At 37.2% G+C, this 22,217-nt stretch overlaps 1 protein-coding gene across 3 annotated transcripts in view; it reads left to right on the forward strand.

Moving 5' to 3' along the window:
* LOC128000329 (rhotekin) overlaps window positions 1-22,217 on the forward strand; it is a 75,431-nt gene that overhangs the window by 11,914 nt on the left and 41,300 nt on the right. Inside the window, exon 1 of one of the 3 annotated variants that reach the window (XM_052592257.1) lies at window positions 10,755-11,411. The exons of the other annotated variants lie outside the window; for them this stretch is intronic. Within the exon in view, the coding sequence (XP_052448217.1) occupies window positions 11,313-11,411 (99 nt within the window). The 5' untranslated portion in view covers window positions 10,755-11,312. Of the gene's footprint in view, window positions 1-10,754; window positions 11,412-22,217 lie in introns of those variants that run through there. 3 annotated transcript variants of the gene reach the window in all.

Raw genomic sequence — 22,217 nt, forward strand, 5'->3', positions numbered from 1 at the left:
ATACAGCAGTGCACATTGTAACCAATTACACACAATTCTGTTGTGCTTATGAATGTAATATGAATGCTCAATGCGTGTGCTCACAGATTGAATTCTGCATTCTCTCAAATTCTCTCATCATAAACAATAAAGTTCATATATGCCTACTGTCCAATTTATTTAAGAGATTTGTTTCAAAATGTAGACAGCTTCATTGATTATAACGTGAGTTTTTTTGGAGAGAGAGTTTTTAAAAGTCATAATGTTCTTTGGAAATATAATGTTCATATATAAATATATATAAAATGTAATAAGTCAATAAATATATAAATAATGTACATGTAAATGTTCTTTGTTTGTTTTCTCTATGTGATTTATTGGCTGTGGAGATTAAAGCCTAGCAATGTTGTAGTAAATTGTGAACAGTTAAATACAAATTCAGTAATACTAAAAAAATATTATGCCATATGACCCATATCTAAAAAGACAGGTTTGTGATGTGTATAGTTATTATTCTATACTAAACTTTAGGCTTCTGGAGTTGGCTCACCCTCCACCTCTGTCTGAGTGAGAGATTACTTCTCTGGGTGCACACTCCAAGTCCAGACCAGGCACATTTATGCTGTGGTGCCCAGGGAGCAGTTGGGGGTTCGATGCCTTGCTCAAGGGCACCTCAGTCGTGGTATTGCCGGCATGAGACTCGAACCCACAACCTAAGGGTTAGGAGTCAAACTCTCTAACCACAGGCCGCAACTTCCCCCTTATAGCCATAGAGAGCATTATTATTTCTCCCATTCATTTAGTACTAGCGGTTTGTCTCCTCTCAGTCAGTTTTAAGACATTTTTAAATATGTAAATATGAAAATAGGACAAAATAGGGACCCATACTTTTGCTAACATTATTGTATTAGTGTACTTCAGCTGCATTAAGGGGATTCATTTAATGTGTACATGTCTGTCTCGTAAAAAGGACATGCGTCACACACTGTGTCACTGGCAGTGGCGTGCTCACACAGAGTTCTCAACAGATCACTGTTATGACAACAACCACTGTCAATACAGTTGTAGTTACTTGTTTTTGTCATAAGAGAGTTAATCTTCAACGTGGATGGTTTTTCATAAATAGCATTTGAGTATGTCAGTGTTTGGAAAAAATCTTTGGAACTGCAATGTAATTTTGTGTAATGTATCTGTAATCTAGTTCTCCTTCAGTGAAGCTGAGCTAATCTATTAGTACTTACTACATTTAACAGTTAAAATAGTGTCTTTTTAAATTTAAACCAAGTGATGACAAATGTATTTTTACAATCATCTGGCACACAAGAACAATGCAGTAAACTAGAAAATGTATATACATTTGACTAGAAACAACACACTTGACCTCTTAAAACATAAGGATGAACAGGAGAAATTAACTAAATATTTTGTTAAAAAAGATGCAGCAAAGAGACATTAATTGGTGAACAGTTTTTCATCATGAGCCATTCAGATCAAAGCAGCATATTACAATGAGCTTCTTTTCTTTCTTTTTTTTTAAGAATAATAAAATATATTTTTTGCATATCAAAAAAAAAAAAAAAAAAAAAAATATATATATATATATATATATATATATATATATATATATATATATTTTTTTTTTTTTTTTTTTTTTTTTTGATATGCAAAAAATATATTTTATTATTATTTAAATCAAATCAAAGCAGCCTTGGTGAGCATAAGAGACTTCTTTAAGTTCTGTTAAAAGTGTTACTTCTAGTTGGTTACTCCATAACACTGGTGGGTGTTCATAGGTCTGTGAATCTAGGAAAAGATCTGAGTAAACATTAAAACTGTAAACAGTTTGAGGGTCTCATTGGGACTTGATGGAATCTTTCCTCGTCTTTCTATTCCATTAGACAGCTGCAGCTCATCCAGAACGCTGCTGCCATGATTCTGACTAGAACCAGAAAATCTGAGCATATCAAACCAGTCCTCAGGTCCTTACACTGGCTTCCAGTTACATTTAGGATTGATTTTAAAGTACTTTTACTCGTATATAAGTCACTAAATGACCTACGACCGAAATATATTGCAGATATGTTCACTGAATATAAACCTAACAGAGCACTCAGATCACTAGGATCGAGTCAGTTAGAAATACCAAGGGTTCACACAAAACAAGGGGAGTCCTCCTTTAGTTACTATGCTGCCCGCAGTTGGAATCAGCTTCCAGAAGAGATCAGATGTGCTAAAACACTAGTCACATTTAAATCTAGACTCAAAACGCATCTTTTTAGCTGTGCATTTGTTGAATGAGCACTGTGCAATGTCCGAACTGATTGCACTATATTTTCACTGTTTTATGTTTTATTATTGTTTTATTATTATTATTTTTATGTAAAATCATTTTCTAACTGTTTTTAAATGTTTTAATCATTTTAAAAGTTTTAAAATTACTTGTTTTATTTTTGTTATTATTTTTCTTCATGATTATTTTACTTTCTTTTATGTAAAGCACTTTGAATTACGTTTGTGTACGAAATGTGCTATATAAATAAACTTGCCTTGCCTTGCCTTGCCTATTCATCCGTGAATCCCAGTCTCACTATGTGCCGTGAACACAGTGTTCTAAACCCGACGACGATCACAACTGTTTCACACGGACACTGTACTTTATGTCATTTCTGGATCTGATCCAAGTCATTACATACCTGTATGCCTAATAGTGTTGCCATCACATAGCTGAAAGGACACTATGAACATCTGCAGAACACACTTGTGAGACTGCTGTGTAACACACAGATGTCATACGAACACACAGCTCATGTCAATAAGTGTTAACATGCTCAGTGTGACTTCAGACACCAAACTGACACATGCACTACTGACTCATTTGCTTTAAATAGCATTAATCCTCATATTCCTTAACCGGATCTGTTGAGCTTTAATGCTGTCTGTAGTCCTAAACCAGTGTTTGACTATTTTTATTCCACAATGATAAGATTAGCATGTCTTATGTTTTGTAACTGTGTTTGTTTTTTTAGATCTCTCTTAGGTAATATGCCTTCAGCCAGCCGCTGCCATTGACCAGGGTCACTGTGATAGTGAGAGTTAATCTTAATTTATTCCCAGTTTAGTCATTTGAAAGCAGAGTCGGCTGGGGGTTGGTTTGTAAGAATGTCTGGTATTTGTTAACATTTATTAACTAGCATTGTACATCAAGGCGTCCGTAGGCTACTGTCACGTCTCTGTCCGTATATAACACTCATATACAAATGCTTGTGTTTTCCTAATTTGAAAGACACTTTGGACAGCGTGTTCTCTGAAAGAATAAATGTAAATAAAGGGATTTACTGATAAGTGCCATGAAAAAAAAAGAAGAGGTTTTTTTTTCACACACTTTCCCTCTTTTGTGTGCACAGTTAAAAATATTACATTTTATTTTCATTTTATTTTTAGACCAAAGTAAAATCAGAAGAATGGTGCCTTTTTTTACATTTTAATTGTGTTGTTTGTTATATTTACTAATTATTTACTTTTTTTATTTTTGTAACGTTTTGGAAGAAGTCTCATGTTCACTAAGGTAACGATTATTTGATTTAAAAAAAACTGTAAAAAATTGCTATATTGTGAAAAATATTGTAATTAAAAAATTTTTTTAGTAATATATTTTGAAAAGTTATTTATTGCTGTGTAGTAAGTGATTTTTTGCAGCCCTTACTCCAGTCTTTAGTGTCACACGATCCTTCAGTAATCATTCTAATATGCTGAATTCTTACATTTCTTATAATTACCAATGTTGCTTTATACTTGATTCAGTTGTTGAGTTTTAGGGCCCTGACCCAAAAAAATCCACATGGGCCAATAGAAAGAAACTCATCCTCTTCTGGTACATCCAGTGAAAAGTGACTTTGGTCAAATGAAAAATAATTAATAGATTCACCTTAATCGCATTGTTATCTTTCAAGTATTTTTATCCATGTCATTAACACACTTCTTGGTGTATTTTGAGAACTTCCTCTCGTGGGCTGCTAAATGCTCTCTTAAGAGCAGTAAATTGCCTCTGAAAATAAGATGATGGTCTGCCAGAACTGTATCAAGCTGCGGTAAAATCAACTTAGCTTGCTGTTAGATTATTTGTTTCAGAAAGACAGGATGTTGCCCTATTATTCACTTTATATGTATGGGAGTCTTTGTCATGATTTCATAAGAAGTTGAATTGCATAATGTGTAGCCCAAAGTGTGAATTTACTTTTCTCATCCAGCTGATTCATCTTGAATGAGCTATTTCAGTCAGTGTCAGTGAGAGAGATCTGACTAGACCATTAACCCAAGGCAATGCATCTCTAACCCTCTAGGGCTTGAGGATTGACGACTGAATAACTGAAAACCTGGAAGTTGCTTTACCTTTACAGCTTTGAACTGTTAACACTACATGCAGACTTGATCTGTAACATTAAGAACATTTATGCCATCACACGATACAATTTTCTTTCCATTATTATATAATTTTATATGACATTTAGTACACAGCATGCCAAGAAGATGCTTAGATACTAATGCCAAAGGATCTGAGGAGCTAAAACAAATAAATATGGTGCATTCAATCCCAAAACTGTCCTATATATATCAAAAACTACATATATATGTGTGTGTGTGTGTGTGTGTGTGTGTGTGTGTGTGTGTGTGTGTGTGTGTAAGCATCTTCTAGAAGACAGCTTATCATCTTATTCGATGTAAACTCAAGTTTACCAGTCTACTCAAAAACTGTATAATGTCTGGGTTGTCTACTGTTTCAAAAGTTTACTGTTCTGAGTTTAAAATGATGTTTCCACATTTAACTGTCATGTGTCTGTGACTTTTCTCTCTCCTGGACAGCTGCTTTTTCCCTCACTGGAAAGAAAACCTCACTAAATAGAAACATAAAAACACTGGCTCCGTTTGCCTTTCTGGCCCAGACTTATATGGCTTTATTTGACCTTTATTGCTGTAAAATGTTGTGGTTTGTTGCTGATTTTGTCAGCTTATGCATTCGGCAGTGAAGCGTAGACATATTAGGTTTTTGTGTATTTACACTTAAGTGTAGCCAGTCTGCTCAATAATGTTTTAAGAATGGTCCATTAGGGGGAGACATTGGTCTTTTTTGAACACAAGCTTACCCGCTCTAAGCATCAACACATTAATTCTTCTCCTTGACATGAAGTACTATTAGTGGGCACTAAGGAATAGTGTTACAAGCCCTCTTGATTTAACCCCCCCCCCCCCTCCCCAGTTTATATCAATGCAATGCAATAAATGTTAATTAATCCATGAAAGTGGTGTTTAAATTGAGTCAGTGAATCAAATCCTTTTTAAAAAGAATTGAATGTGTTTTCTGTATAGCATGTGGAATATCGATTAATGCTGTGTGTGTGTTTGTATGAGAGAGAGGGGGTTGATTTGTAGTCAGCGGAGGGGTCCTGGGACGGTGGCCAGATCACACCGGCTGCAGCTGACTTTAGAAATGAAACATCTCCAGGGAGCTGATGAGCCTAGAGAAACTCACTGCCGGTGGACATGTGGAGCATGTTAGCACGGTGACACTGGCAGCAGGCTCCGTGCAGACAGGACGTTCAGAAGACCCCAAAGGACATAAACTTTGAGGATAGTACTGGGGAGTAGAGCTGTATAAATGTAACAATGTATGTACAAGAAGTTGTGGTATATTGTGCATTGTCACAACTAAAGGCATTGATAAGTGTGATAGGACAGAATTGATTAATTTTATAAAAACAAATTTTAATAAAATTGTCCTGATGTTTCATTTTGTGTAGGATCAGCTGGCCCTTGTTCTAACTGCATCCCAAGATATTTTCCTCCAGCAGAGCAAATAAATGAACTTTACAGTAGAGGTCTGTATGAGAAAAAGAAAGAAAATCAGTCAAAATCAACTCCATTTGTGTTTGTTTCTATACTAGTTTAGTTGGTTTCATAGTATCTGCACACCATTATTCTCCTGAAATATGTGCTTGTGTGTATGTGTGTGTGTTTACAGTGCCTGGGCCTCTTTCTTTTTCTTGTGGGTTGTACTCAGTGTTTGAGATGGGGCTGGGTAGCAGCGGAGGCTCTTTGTAGTGGTTAGCTTCAGAGGTTTTCTTCCCTCTGTTTGTTTCACAGATGTGCCCTGAGTGAACTTCAACCCAAACGAATTCAAACACAACATGGGCTACACATTGAATTAGCTGCTATTTTTATTCACTTAGCTTTTAAAGGGTGCAAAAATCCACAGAGCTCTGAACTGCTGAAGATGAGTCCACACAACTAAAACACACATTTAGCTGTGTTGTTTTTAAAGAAAGAGCCTTTTCCTCCTGTCACAATGCTCCCTTTCCCTTGACTGAAGCGTACAGCAAACCTGAAGTGTTGTGGCAACTTCAGTATGTCATTTCCTTACTCCACCCAATTAAATTCCTCCTGCTTGCCACCTAAGCAGCTTCAGCTTTTCACACTGGCCTCTAAAACAATAAGCCGTTTCTGTTCTTTTATCCTTGTTTGGGAAAGGGAAATATCCTTATGTACTTCAGTACATCATGAGGAACAAAAGACTGTCAGAGGTTCCTATTCACCTCACACCCTTTCAGTAATGACGCTACCGAAACAGGGTTCATACATCATCTGCAGGTGCACCAACCCATCCTGTCTTAAACCATTTGAATGTCCTATTATGTAACTTAGCATTAGTAAAACGCTGAGTAATTAGCATTAGCAGCATAACTGGAGAAAAACAGAGATGATGGCAGTTATGCAAACCACTTGTCAAGGGTCCAGAGCTCTCATTCACGCTGTAATAAATGCCATCAACTACATTTTGTATTTGCTTCTTTTCCTTTCCACATCTTCTGGACAATTTTCTATGGTGGCTTTTTCTTATTGTCACTGTATAATAGCTCAGTTGCTTCTTCAGTACAGTTAAGCGTGAACGATGTTAGTGAGAGCAGAGACACCCTCTCACACACTTTTATTTGTGTAATAGCTGTTTTTATTGTTGCTTGGCCTCAAGGTCTACATTCAGTTTGTTTTTTGGTTTTCTAATCCTTATTGTTGTGATAATTGTGTTCAGATGTGTGCTTCATTCTGCATCTGATAGCCCTTGTTAGTAAGAAATTATGCTTTATTTTTACTGTTGCCCTGGAACAATTATAGATTGTTATTATAATTATAGTAATTATAGTTTGCGTGCATGTCAGACTGGTTTTGTAACATGCAGGGCTTTATCATTTCTTTTTTCTCTTTGAGCAATTGAATTTTTCCATAGTTTAACTCCACCTCCCGCTTAAGTCAAATAGGATACAAATGATGTAGAATACAGTATTCCACTTGTTATAACTTTGTGTCATTCAGCTCCCTATATGTGTACAATACTACAGTCCTTACGAATGCAAAGAACTTTCATGGATATACGGTAGATTGAGTTTCACAGAGCAAAGAGCTTTGTGTCTATCTTGTTTTCACAAATCACTCCTCTTGAGCCCACATTTTGCAGTCTATTTTTCTTTCTATTTCCCAAGACTTAAGGAAAATAATGAATCGCATCTCTGTGTTTCCTATAATTTTGTGTCCTTGTGTCACCAAAAAGAGACTATGGAGTGAGAAGATTTGCAAGTTGTGGTGCATCATCATTATCTACATTATCTCCTGTATTACTTATTATTAATTAAATGGTCTGACATTCTTAATTTCCAATAGGAACTCATCCGAGTCACACAGAGTCATGCTGATTTTGAATGTAAAATAAATGTAATTGTAAAATGTAAACCTGTAGACCACAAAAAAGTCTCTTAGTGTACATCCTTGTTTGCTCTGATGCATTGTTTTTTACTCAGTGCAGTGATAGGAATTCAAGTACTCTGAAATTGAACTGTGGCATTTTAAATAATTGAGCATATATTAAAGATTTATATACCCTGCTAACATGCATAAGCCACTTTATGAAATCTATATTTCAGTGGAAGTGATTCTTTGTAGAAAATAAAATGTATCTTGTCTAATAAATGTATTACCTGACAGGTGGAATGGTCGATAAAACACTGCTTGGCAATCAAGATGGCTAATTGTCTTGGATTTATGAAGCTGGATACCATCATTATGAGGAAAGTAGGCAGACTGCAGTTACTCAGACAAAGCACTGTTCTCAGAGAAGACGGATGGACCCTTTGTTTTCTATAGTTACTGTTCATATATTCCAGCTGAGGCAGCATGCAGACACATATTCCTGAAACAGTCAACAAAAGAAAACCAACAGGAATAACAACACTAACAAAAGAGAAAGAAAAAGAAAGAAAGAAAGAAAGAATTTCTAGAATTACACAAATTTTATGGCAAAATGATAAAAATAATGTTACAAATACATTAGAAAAACTAAAAATACGAAGGATTATACTCATTGTGTTGTAATAGACTCAGTATGATGTTCTACATATTCAAGATGGGGGTCAAAACCTTATAGAACTGCTCAAAATCTTTTTTTTTTTCACCGCTTTAAGCTTTAGAAAATATTGATTGTCAAGAAGGCCACTTGATGATATTATTTTTAGCTATGGTATTTGCATTTTTTTCAATCTTCTTTCCACAGTTTGATTTGTGTGATATATTTGTGGTTTTGTAGCAATACATATTAATAAATAAACTGCCAAAATTAAACCACAGGCTATAGATTTTGCCTAAATTATCTCCACATAAAAACTGCTGATGTTGTAGTACAGTTTCATTCTGTAAAGTCTAACCTGAGTGTGGTAATATCTGTGAAGAATCTCATATTGAATGAACTTCCCCCTTGCTTCTTTTATATATTTACCACACCCCACCAAGATGCTGGACCATTTTTCTGAGTCAATTTCTTTGCCAATATCCCTCTGCCATATGGTCCTAAATTTCCCAAGTCACTGCATCTGAAAGAGTTTGCCATTTTATTCAATTCTGAGGATTTATGAGATTCTTGTGTTATTTTTTTAAAGTAACTTATGATAGGATTACCAACTTTGGACAATATACAATTACGTAATGGTAGAAACTTCCAAAAGTTTTCTTTTCCTACAAGATTATAACATTTAATTAATTTTTCATATGACCTTATCCTCATATAAGTCATCAATCATATACCACGCTGGTGCCAGTACTTCCAGTAAATCATCTTTTTACCAATATGAATTGTTGGGTTAAACCATAATGAAGAATATTTCTGTAATTTGTGAGATAATTTGAATATTTTAGGAATTCTAATGCAAGCATCTCTAGAATGACCAAGAACAGGGTTTGTGGTATTTTCAAGCAAACTGAGAAATTACTTCACTGGGGGTAAAGGGAGAAAATATTTTATATTTCACATTCATTCAGTCAATTTGATCTTTTTTTCTCCAATTCCAATATTAAGATATTTTTTTCAAAGGCAAATGACAAATGGTAAAATCTACAATCAGGAAAACCCAGCCCTCCTTTTCTTTAGGGGCAGTTAACTTGTTTATATTAATTCTTGCCTTTTTCCCTTCCTACAAGGAATGTTTCATTAAATTGTCAAATTGTTTCCAAATTAAATGAGTAATTTAATCTGAAGCATCATTAGTAAATAGTTGATTTGGGGGGCTATCACTGCATGTAGTAAGATCTTATGTTCACTCCCATAATCCAGAAGTATGCTCGAAATATAATTGCCAGATTGTAATTGCCGGAACACTTTACCCATGTATTTGCCAGAATCGCAGTGTGAAAGGGGCTTTGGAAGACTAAAAAAGGGTGACACCTTTGGTTACTTTTATAGGATTTGAGCCCCTGAAATATAATGTTGCCAAAATAAAAATTTCCACCCCACCTTGTCAAAGTCTTTCTCTGCGTCAAGAGTAATAGCTGTTATTGGAGTATTTTTGGACTGGTATGTCTGAACTGAATAAAACAATAATCTTACACGGTCAGAGGAAGCTCTATTGTTTATAAAAACCACTTGGTTTGGGTGAATAATGTTTGGTAACACCTTTTGTAGGTAACTGGCTAACATTTTTGTCAATTTTCAGATTTTTATTGATGAAATTACTTCTTTTATCTCACTTAATGAAATGGATGACTCCATCTCCTCAATCTGATCAGGCTGCAATCAAGGAACTTCTTTCATCTTATTTTAGTATGTGTTTTGGTAGAAGTAGGCCAATACAATATGTCATAATGTTGCTAAAACGTTTTGCTTATGTCTTTGGCCACTAAAATATGTTTTATATCTCACTGTTGAATCACTGGTATTGTGTTGGAGGTGTTTCTCTCTGTCTCTCTCTGTCTCTCTCTCAATTGTCTAGCTAGTAATTTCCCTGTTTTGCTTTCCCTTCATAAAAGTTTGTTTTCAGTCTATACAGTGCATATTGCACCTTTTTAATCTAAAACTGATATTTTAACATACAGTGCTCTTGATACTAATTGTCCGAAAAAATATTGACAAATTGCAATTCCCTATTTTTCCCTTTCCAACACTTTAGTCATAATAAGTCATTTTTAGTCTTTTTTTTCAGCCTGGGATATGACTTTAGGCCTACACTTTTACGCCTTAGAGGCTGTTGTGGTTATTTATTTAGCCGTGTATTTGTCACGGGGTCTTTTAGTAACTCTTTAAATCCCCATCCTGACTTATGTGGATGCTTTTGCGAGAATATTTGTTTTTGGAGGGCGTGTAGTGTAGTTTCTTTCTGTCGCGCCGGTAGTTGTGCTGTAGGTTTATGAGCTGAATGGTGAATGAGCGCGCGGCGCAGAGGCAGTACAGTCAGTCCACGCGCACTGTGAATGTGATGCCCTTTTGTGGAAAAAGTCCTACAAGAGCACACACACTCCCATCAGTACAGAGGGACACAAAGAAGGAAACTGTATATAAGTGGTCCATTATCCTGACGGAATGAGGAGAACATTATTTGAGGGTGTTAGGAAAGTCGTTTTGTTGCTCGTGTAGCAGAGCGTTCATTTACTGGATTCACTCGCTATTGTTGTGAAGACAGACGTGAGGCGCGAACAGCAGCTGAGGGAGTTTGAGGAAAGAGCGTTTAATTCCCCTGCCTTTCTTTTTTGTTGTCTTCAGCTAACTATGCTTTTATATGCGTGTCTCCCCCTGAACGGTTGTTTCCTGACACATGGAACTGGTCTGTGATGTGAAAACTGATTTTCTGGGATACGCTGTGGATTGCGTTTTTGGTGCGTTTTAAGGTCTGGATCGTGTGATTCATATACTCGTCATATTCTTCTTCCCGTCTTCCAAAAAATGTTTCTCAACTCTCAAGACAGATTAATGGTTTGAAGAGCAGTGGGAGTCTGAACTTTAAATCAGGAGCCGGTATCCTTCTTGGATGATGCCCATAGACAGACTCGCAGACATGGAGGAGAAACTTCGTATTTTGGAGGATCTCAATATGATATACATTCGTCAGATTGCCCTGAGTTTAAAGGTAAATGCATTTTCATAACCTAAACATCTTTTAAATTACTTTCAAATGCTTCTAGACATCTGAATTAGGTCTTGGTGATGTTAGCTAGTCTTTTTAGTTAAACAATCAGATTATAATTATAAAATGGAACACAAAATAATACAAACTGTGTCTATAGCACATTTAAAAGAAGTGCTTTTCAAGTAAAATAACTAAAAATAAATTGAATTGCTCTTCTACAAAAGCAAAAAAAAAAAAAGAAACAATAAAAAAAAACACATTTAGATGTCTGAGTGAAAATCTAGTAGGATGCAATTTGTAATGAGGTGTAAGAGATTTCTTATGTTGTCTTGCTCAGCTAATTTTTCAGTGTTGTTGCGTTGTGTCTTAACTCTGAGAGTGCTGTCTTATACAGCTGCTCCATACTGTGATATTGCTGTACAGTGAGTGTCTTTGATTGTTTCTGTCAGTTAAGTGTGTTTAGTCTTGGCAGTAAAGTTTAAAACAGAGAAGCAGCAGCACTGTTTCTCCAGTAATCCTGCTCTGCAGCTGCAGCCACACAAGACAAAGTCTCATCGGATGAAAGTGTGTGTGTTGTTGGTTTGTGATTTCTTTGGTATTCTGTGCCCGGACTCATAAGCACCAGTAAGAAAAATACAAATTAATGTAAGTTCTTTTGCAAAATGGCTCCACAGAGACATTTGACTAGCCTTATCTTTGGGAACAGTTGCACACTAGGCGATATGATCAGTGTGAACATACTACCTTGTTTAATCAGTCTACGAGAAGTGTGGAATCAAGCCCCCTTACTTGCCTCAAGACATTAGTGTTATTTATGGCAGATACCTTTCATCCTGATTTACTAAGTAGGTGGATCATGGTGTAAAATTTTTATTTACTACTAGAAAGCAGGGGGCAACTATATGATAACTATACATATCAAATGGCATTCCTTTTTTTAAAAAACCTCCTTTGGTTTCTGAAATAAAATAGGTGTCTTTTTGTCCTGCAGCTGTTGTGTGTTAGGAACGCTCAGTATCTCACTGAATGACATGCTGAACACTGCCTCAGTGCTGTGCTGAGCTCTGTGGGGTTTTGTGTGGTGTGTGAGTGACCAAACTGTGCTCTTCTCCTATAGCCCATGCTGAGATCATACCTCGCTCCTCCAGTCTGCCCTTTCTCCTCACCAGATCATCAGATTATGCTCAGTATTCCTGCAATGTTACCCTAAATTTGTAGCCTGTGGTAATGAAAGAACATGGAGGCGCCTTCATAAATTCCTGACGTTACTAAAAGAGAACATTATTTTGTGTATTTGGTGTAATGAAATGTGGTTTAAGGATAAAAAAAATGCATTATTTTCCACATACTGTACATTATTGTTTGTGCTCTATGCCCCTTCTTTCTGAAATGCATAGATTTTTACAAAGCTCATCAGTCTGAAAAGCAAGGTGTGCTCTGATTGGCCAGTTATCCAGTGCATTGTGATTGGCCGAATAGCGTGTGACGGAAATGTAACGTCCCTTACTATAATGTGATGCAGTGTCCTGGTGCGACGAGAAAAATAAAATAAAACCCATTACAAACGAGGCATTTGTTGCATCCAGTGGGGACATACTGATTATAATGACTTACACTGTCTTTTACATAAACATAAAACCTTGTCTGCATTTGGGATCTGAGAAACTACAAACAAGTGCTACTCTACACTGCTCAAAACTCGCATTTTAATCATCAATGGCAAATCCTTTAAATATGAAAACGTACTTACAGACTGTGAGTCAGCATTAGTTGTCAGAACACCGGCATTGTAGGCTACTCTCCCAGGATCAGGAAATAGTTCTCTGTAAAATGCGTTGCGCACATCTGAATATTTGGATTGAACTGTTCTGGAACAGTGTTGTAAATACAGCATGACCACTGATTTCTAGTTGTGTCCTCTTTTGAAAGGCCAAACAAAGTAGTTTTGCTTTTTAAACAAAACACACTGTCTCCACGTCATGGCGGCAGTGGCATCAACAATACTACAGTGTCAATCAAAGTCACGCCTTCTTTCTTCGTGTGAACTTTTGGGCGGGGTTATGCAAATCTTCCCACACAGTGAAGTAGACATGTGGGGGCGTGTTTAAATGAGGTGTTTTAGGAGGGCGTGGACGACTCTTAACTTTTATAAAGAAAATCTCTGGGTTTGAGTCTTGACCACTTTAGGGATCTTATCTATTCATGGACAGCTTGTAACACTCCATAGAGAAAGGAAAACTTGAAATCGCATCATTAACCCCTTTAAATGATTCATGGTTATGCATCTCAAAGTTGGCAGCCTAGAATTTTCACAAGACAATTAGCTTCAATCCTGTGTCAATTTGAAAGAGTCTCAATGTTTATATTTAATAATCCATGTGATTCATCTACCAATTTTTTTTCACTGCATTCACTATTAGAATTAGTTTCCTTTGGACAGTTTGAATTCCTTCTGAATTAGGGTTGGACACGAGAACTTGTCATGACAGTAATCATTGATCAATAAAACAATAATTGCATGCTTTTAGAATGTATTTAATTGTTTAAAATGTTCAATTTATCATTTTATAGTTTGTGGCATAACATACATAGTTTAGTTTACAATTGAATTGGTTAGAGATGGGATGGGCACGGTAACAGATGTTCATGGTGGTAGAATTTGAAAAACAACAGCTGTATGGATGGCAGTAGAAGGTTGTGAACTCCATTGTTGTTTTAAAGATTAATTTAAGGAGGAAAACCTTTCTGGGCTGTCTGACTTCATAAGATGGTAAATGAGTTTGCACAAGGGGGTGATATGTTCTCCAGTGGTGTAGACGCAGGAACCTGTGGGTTTCTGAATGACTGGGGACTACTGTTAGGCTTAACAGATGCAGTCAGTCTTTTCAAGTTTTAACAAGTCCATTTCAGAATCGAGGCAGCCACATTCTTGGCACTACATGAACATTCCTCTCTGTGTCCTTCCTTTACGATGTCTCTGTCTCTCCTGAAAACCAGGAGAACACTTTCCTGGTGTCGTCACAACCTTTTGTTGCTTCAAAGCTGTGATTCATAGCCTGTTCGTAGTGATGGGTGATGGGAACAGGAAATGGCTGAGCTTAATGAGAGTGATTGGCTGGATGATGTCATCACTGCTTGCCCCTTCCTGCCTGACCGCACAAACAAAAGCATGCTGTAGATATGGAAGTGCCTGTGTGAGGACTGATTGCTATCTCAGGTAGCTTAATGTTGTGGTTTGCTTTTGCTCCCTGCCTGAGGGTTGATGAGTTATTTGGTTGCTTTCTCTATATTTAGCTTGCTGATGGTACACTATACGACATATAGTACGATGTAAAACATAGCTTATCCACCTTAATATGCAGAGACAGATATAAATAAGACATATGTAAGTTGATTTCCTTGAAAAGTGTAAAACTGCAAAATATTATTTTCTAAAATAAATGCTGTTCTTTGAATTTGCCAAAGAATCCTGAAAAAAGTAGCATGAAATGTGTCATAGTTTCCACAAAAATAATAATCAGCACAACTGTTTTCAACATTGTTAATAATAATAAAAGTGTTTTTGAGCACCACTCATCAGATTAGAATGATTTCTGAAGAATCATGGGACACTGAAGACTTGAGTGATGGCTGCTGAAAATTCAGTTCTACATTGCATTTAGAAATAGTTATTTTAAATTGTAATATTATTTCACAGATGTAGTAATTTTATTGTATTTTTGATCAAATAAACAGCATTTGTGAGCATAAGATACTTTTTGGTGGAAATATAATTAACAAAATGTTACATCCATTTTTCCCATGTAGCAAGGAAATTCATTTGGACTCTTACTCTAGTCTCACGTTCTCACAGATGTGCTCAAGGACATAATGATGTAGAGCAACAGTGTGATCTTTGTATCTCTTCAGTTCACGGTCATCTTTTCTGTGGAATGTACAATAACATGAACTGAGCAAGTTACATTGATTTGGTGATTTTTCTTTCCATTCACACAGCTTGTTTACAAAGATCTATAGCAGGTACAGAGGTCTCTCTATACTCTCTCTGCAGTGTGTTCTCCTGGGTTCTTCCCCTCAGGTGGATCAGTGTGGCCTTTATGTGTCCAGCCCAGCAGGGGTGATGCCTGAAATGACCCCAGTAGAACGTTATTGTGCTAGGTACCTCATAGCTCTGGCCTCCACCCATTATATCCTGTGGGTCTTTGAACTCCAGCCAGGAGCATGATGAAATGCTTGGGAAAGGGCAGACCTCTCACCTCACCTAGAACCTCAGCGTGACCTGAATCCACCTCAGATAATCTCCACAGTTCAGCAGGTACAGGTGTGATATCTGGCCCGGTAGTGGATGGACTCTTTTTTTGTTTGTTTTTTTACCTCCCAACAAGTTCTTAATTGCATGATTGAGCATACAAAATGTCACCACAGCACCCATTTCTTAGTTTGAACATTCGCAAGAAATATCAAATATGCCTAATTCTGAGCTTAGTTTAGTTTTTTTTGTTGAGATGAATGAACTCGAGTGGTCAGCCTGAGCCAAATGTGACTCTTTTCGGGGTTCATAAGGTTAGTGGTCATCAATGATCACATGCCACAGCCATTTACTGTGTCGTTTGCTCATTCATCCATAGAAAAAGCAACGTCTCCTTTTCATACTGTTGGTTCAGCTGGAGAGGTGTTTAAGTAGCTTTGTCAGTCATAGAATGTGAGGTTTAAACTCAGTGTTATACACTATCAGACATCTTAATTGGATTATGTCAAGTCAAGTCACCTTTATTTATACAGCTCTTTACACAACAGAGGCTGTTTCAAAGCACCTTTAGTAAATATACAGGAAAATAACTCGATGTATACTTCAAAGATGAGACTAATTTTAATTCTGTAAAAAAAAGGGTAATAGTGTTTGTGGATTCAGTTCAGTTCAATACAGTGTCAAAGTTGCAAAATTCATCAGTAATAAAATACATTCAATTCAGCTATAAAGCAGCTCTACACAATAGAAGTGTCTTCATAAAGCTCGATCCAGTTTAAGTTACATTTTTATCTGATAGTGTAAGTGCAGTCAAATCTACGATATTACTGAATGTTCAGTCTTTTATACCAAAGCCAAATGTAACAGTGGCAATTAAGGAACCCAAATTTATGTTAAGAAATGGAGAGAGAGTACATATTTGACCACTGCTGTATAACTTCTTTGCAAATAGCCCAATTCTAAACAAGATTTAGATACATTCTTGGTTACAAGGAGCCTCAGTGTAACCACTTTTTCGTGACTAGGTCCTGTTTCTGCAAGGCTCTGGCCCTCCAGGCTGGGTGGGGTATTAGGAGGAAGGCATGGGCTGGTAGTGAAAGAGGGCATTGTAGTTGGTCACCCACGCCTCAGTGAAGCCTCTATCGTTCCTGGCCGGGCCCTGGTGTAGGCAGGAACAGAGCTGAATAGACACTCTGTGTGCAGGAACCAGCCAAATGTCTCGACTCGAGCCAGCTTCCTTTGGAAAACACCTTCCTGCATCCAGTGTTTTAGTGGAAACTGCCGTCTCTCACCCTGGCCCCATACTTGTTACCTATCCCATCTTCCCTGCCCTGCTCAGGCATGGTAGATGATATGCTTTTAGAAAATGAATTTCTACAAGGTAAGACCTGCTCAATCTGTTGAGTCAGAGTCCAGTTAATGGGCATATATGTTTCCACTGACAAGACTTTTCATTTCAGTACATCATAACACAACAACACCCATGGGTCTATACTTGGTGCGTCTATCTCAGAGGACTGTGAAGAATAAAAAAATATGTATACACACTGTTTCTTATGCAAGGATGGACAATCAGTGTAAAAATACAGTGCAATATGGTAATTATTTTAATTTGACTGAAGCACTTGCTTGCTGTTAATGTGACAGATTTTTTTTTTCTCCATCACATTAGGAAGAAAACTGGACAACCAATAAGATTAGCACTTTTGGTCACATGCAGCCATCGAGCTGCTGCTATTGCATAAAACTACAACATGGTGGCATAAACCAGACTATATATATTATGCAGCCAGACTCATAAATAGGCTATTTTGCTATTTTTCACTAAGTGACAGTGAATAGCAGAGGAAGTATCTGGAACCGGTTCTTTTGTCTCTGCACTTTTGTATTTGGTGTTATTTGATGAACACCATAGGGAATAAAATGGCTTTTTGAAAATGTAAAAATTCCAAGACTGGTGACAGTCAGAAATGCAACGTTGCGCAGTGCTGAAAGCATCACCTACTGTCAGACAGTGAATTTGCATTTTCATTCAGCCTATTTTTCTCCCACATTTGTCTAAACAGACATTACATGATTATTAGCTGGACTGGTGGTATCAGGATGGCTGAGTTTGGATGGGAGAGCGCTGCTGTTAATTTATAGAGCAGCTTGACTGCTCTGGCAGTGCCCAGTCAGCTGCTGTCCATGTTGAAAGAAACCCAAGATAAACAAAACCAAAGAATGAAACCACTTATTCTAATTTTACTCCACTTCCCCCTGCAGCCCAAACAAACAAAAAGTTTGATGTTGTGATAATATGAGTAACATTCAGCTGGACGAGTTCTTGCCTGTCTATAATGTAGGTGTTTATGCAGTGACTGCTCCCTTTAGTCACCTGCAGAGGAAGCAAATGGAGCCCGCTTGGCAGTGGAATTGAATTGAGCATCAACTTGGACAGCGGGACAAATGGAACAGCAGGAGGGTCATTTCAGCATCAGTATATCAAACCTGCACCGACAACAGCTCGCAATTTACTGTTGCTTTTCAAAAGCTTCAGTCAACATGGATGAGATCATGTACTTTACGCTGTTTGTTCATCTTTAGCACAGTTTGACTGGAAACGTCTGGCCGGGCTCCAGGGATATGACTGTTGAAGTGTTGGGTGCATAGCTTATCAGATACAGCTGAAGAGAAGCCCTCATCCTCCTGGTACTCTCTTCTCTTGGGCTCCGATGATGATGTGCAACCTGTCTGGATGTTCATGTTTGATTTATTGCTCATTTCTAGCACAGCACCGCCTTTTTCAGCACTGCCAGTGCATTTTATTTAAAATGAAGAAGAGGGTGTCTAACCGCACACTGATACAAATAAATGTATATTTATTTTATATAATGTTAACTAAAATAATTAGAAATAAATACATTGAAAATAAACCAATTAGAAACAAATATGTATGCCAAGCAATATATCAAGCAATATATAAGTTAGCCACTCGGAACATGAACCCAACATTGACCCAAGAGCTCTTATATGACCTTATGTGCAGCTTTTGATTCTGTACTCGAAAAAGCAATATGACTGATGTAGTTAATTATTAAATTAATTCTCAAATTTGAGACTTTAGAGATTTGCAGACTTGTTGAATCACGTTCATGAAACTCAACAAAAGCACACACACACACAAAACTGGCTTAACCGTTCAGAAGGTCATTACTTTCTCTCAGAGTAATGCAGAATTGCGTTATATGGAGCTGCTGCCCAGGTATGTGATGGCATTCATATTACTCATTTATTTTTATTAAAACATGATTTATGTCTTCATTGCAAAACTTTGACCTGTTCTCCAATTTCATTTACTCTTAATTTCAGATCTCTCCTCCTTTAACCTCCCTGCAATGAACTGGCACCTCTTCATGATCTAGTGCTTCGGTATCTGTCAGTACCTATGAAATAGATGAGCTACAATTCTGTGCTTGCATCTTCGCTGAACCTTTCTTTTAGATTTATAGCTCCACCGGTGGAAATAGATTTTTCTTGTGCGAACAGTTAAGCAGCGTCAGCCTCCAACTCCATCGATCCATGTAGCAGCAGTTGCTGAGGTCCACGTGGGCTGGCAAAGGTGTTAAGAAGCACAGGCGGTCTGTTTCTGTTATCCGCTGCTTGATGTCATTCTTCATAGTTATTAGTTAAACTGGAGAAGGGTCAAGCTCAGGCAAGAGGGCCCCCTTTGTAAATGACTTTTGCTGCAGGGCTGAAGCAGATAGGGCTGCTTTATTTGGATTTGTAAAGCTTTGTTGTTGGTGTGACAGTTTGGGTTTAAATGTGCACTAAATGGACTCTTTGCTGGAGTAACCATTATCTCACTACATTTTAACTGAAGTTTTAATGGGCGCGTTTAGAGTATATATACACTTGAGTCCAGTTATGGGTTTACCACCACTATGCTCTAAAAGGTTACAGTATTATCAGCAAGTATGAACATTAATAGACCTGCTAGGTGTTAAATCACTTTCATAATAAATCTGTTTTAAGTGAGCTGAGAACAACTCGTTCAAATGTAATTTTGAATAAATAAAATAAAATGTTATCCTTTTCTTGGAAACTGATCTCTGGTCAGCCGCTCAGTACATAATTTGCCTCTGTCAGTAAGCAGATAAAATGAGCAGTGCCTTCATGAAGACTGGACACGTATGTATGTAATCTTGTTGTGATCAAGAATCCTTCAGGTTAATCCAGCTTACTGTGCTGCTGTGTAGATGCTCTAGGAGCCGTGCGCTGTCCCATTGGCTGAGGGATGGGGATGGCTAGTCTTAGGGATGAGCTGGCATCTACTTTATAAATTAACCCTTTGTTTGGCAAACCACTTCACATGCAGTTGGTATCTATCTATCTATCTATCTATCTATCTATCTATCTATCTATCTATCTATCTATCTATCTATCTATCTATCTATCTATCTATCTATCTACAGTTCTATCGTTCTGTCATTCTTTGTATCATTCTTTGTCCATTAGGCTTACATTTAAGACAGCATTTTGTCCTGACAAACTACGCTTTTCAAGTTAATATACATTTTTACAAATATCTGTTATGAATGGAATTAAATGTTTTGTTTTATTATCTTAATTGATTGATTTTCCTTACATTTAAATTTGAGTTCTAATTCTTGTTTGCCACCACAATTCAGATGTTGGAATGTAATTTTAATTTAAAGGGGGGGGGGTGAAATGCTATTTCATGCATACTGAGTTTTTTACACTGTTAAAGAGTTGGATTCCCATGCTAAACATGGACAAAGTTGTACGTTTGAAGGAGTATTTCTGTTCCAAAAATACTCCTTCTGGTTTGTCACAAGTTTCGGAAAGTTTTTTTCGAGTATGGCTCTGTGTGACGTAGATGGAGCGGAATTTCCTTAAATGGGTTCTGAGGGCACTTCTGCCGGAAGAGCGCGCGCTCCCGTATAGCAGAGCAGAGAGAGCACAACAGACTTCACTGATCAGAGCGAGAGCGTCGCGAAATGTCACAGAAGTGTGTTTTTGGTTGCCAGGGCAAGGCAACCCTGCACAGATAACCAAAGAAAAAACTGCATTAAGGGACCAGTGGATGGAGTTTATTTTTACAGAGCATCAACGGAGTTGTGCAAGTGTTTGTGTTTGTTCCCTGCATTTCGAAGATGCTTGTTTTACAAACAAGGCCCAGTTTGACGACGGATTTGCACATCGTTTATATCGTAAGGATAATGCAGTCTCAACGAAAAAGGGTCACGATCGTGTGTTGGAACCGCAGGCGGTGAGAAAAACTGCTTCAAATATCTCTGTGTTGTTAATTTAGCTATCGGCGCGTGAGCACATCAAGTAAACAACATGCGATGTTGTCATCAAACTGCACTTTCCACATGAACAGCTTAAAAAAAAAAGACAACAAAGTGGAACTTAGTCATTTTCCAAAACCGCTAAGCAAATATATACAGTTTCCGTACATACCACATAGAGATGTCATTGCTGCTGCTGCTCTTGTTAAATTTCAGCCTCTGGATCTGATTCTGGATCATAAATAAACGGCTGAATCTGACTGTAAGCCATGGTTTGTTTTGGTTGGTTTTGTCCTCACGTAAAGTCACAGCTTCCAAACGCTCTCAACGCAAAAGCCTACTCGCGCTCGTGATTCTTTAGCTCCGCCCACACGTCACGCCTCCAGACGCTCGTGTTTTTCCGGGAAAAATCGGTACAGACTATCTTTCTCTTATGAATATAATAAAACTAAAGACTTTTTGGAATTATGAAGGATCCAGTACTACTCTGTAGGTACTCAAGATTAACAGGATATTGAGTGAAAATGAGCATTTCACCCCCCCTTTAAGACCTTCTTAATTCACTTCTGAATGATGCATAGCACTGCAGGGAACAATAGAAAACATAACGTATGCTTCACTATTATCAGCTCTAAAAGATTTTATCAGACTTTTTTTTCAAGGATATCGATATCTCATCAATGTAATCATAACTGCTAACTCTAAGTGTATAGTGTTGTAAATTACTGATTTTTGAGTAATACGGGTAGAATTGAACAAATGTCAGCAAAGGGACACTAACTGAATGAATGTCAAAGCATATGGAAATGCATATACAAACATCAAATGTAATGAGTTGTGTCTATCTATACAAAAAATAGGAATATATATGCTTGGATATGCTAGGTTTATGAGAATATATTTCCATTGGGGATTTCTTTCTTTTCCATCTGTGATGAAATAGGGAAGATTTGAAATATCTCATGCTGTGCTGTTCTTATTGTGGTATGTGGTCAACTTCCAAACCACATTGCTTATTTCCCCTCTTGAGGGAAGAAATGCTGGCTATATATTTCTCTCAGAAATGTATTGGTATAATAACAACAATACTGCAATGTGACACAGTACAATGCCTCCGTGACATCAGGACCAGTCTAAACTTAACAAGTCTGTACTTGTTCTGCAATGTTTTGGATGTGCTGTATATGGTGAGACAGGAAACAAACTTCAGAAGCAAGGTCAACACCCCTCAGATAGGAAACAAGATTTTGTTTGCTTGGGAAA

This window comes from Carassius gibelio, chromosome A5 (genome assembly GCF_023724105.1).
Source record: "Carassius gibelio isolate Cgi1373 ecotype wild population from Czech Republic chromosome A5, carGib1.2-hapl.c, whole genome shotgun sequence".
In the NCBI taxonomy this organism is placed as follows: Eukaryota; Metazoa; Chordata; class Actinopteri; order Cypriniformes; family Cyprinidae; genus Carassius; species Carassius gibelio.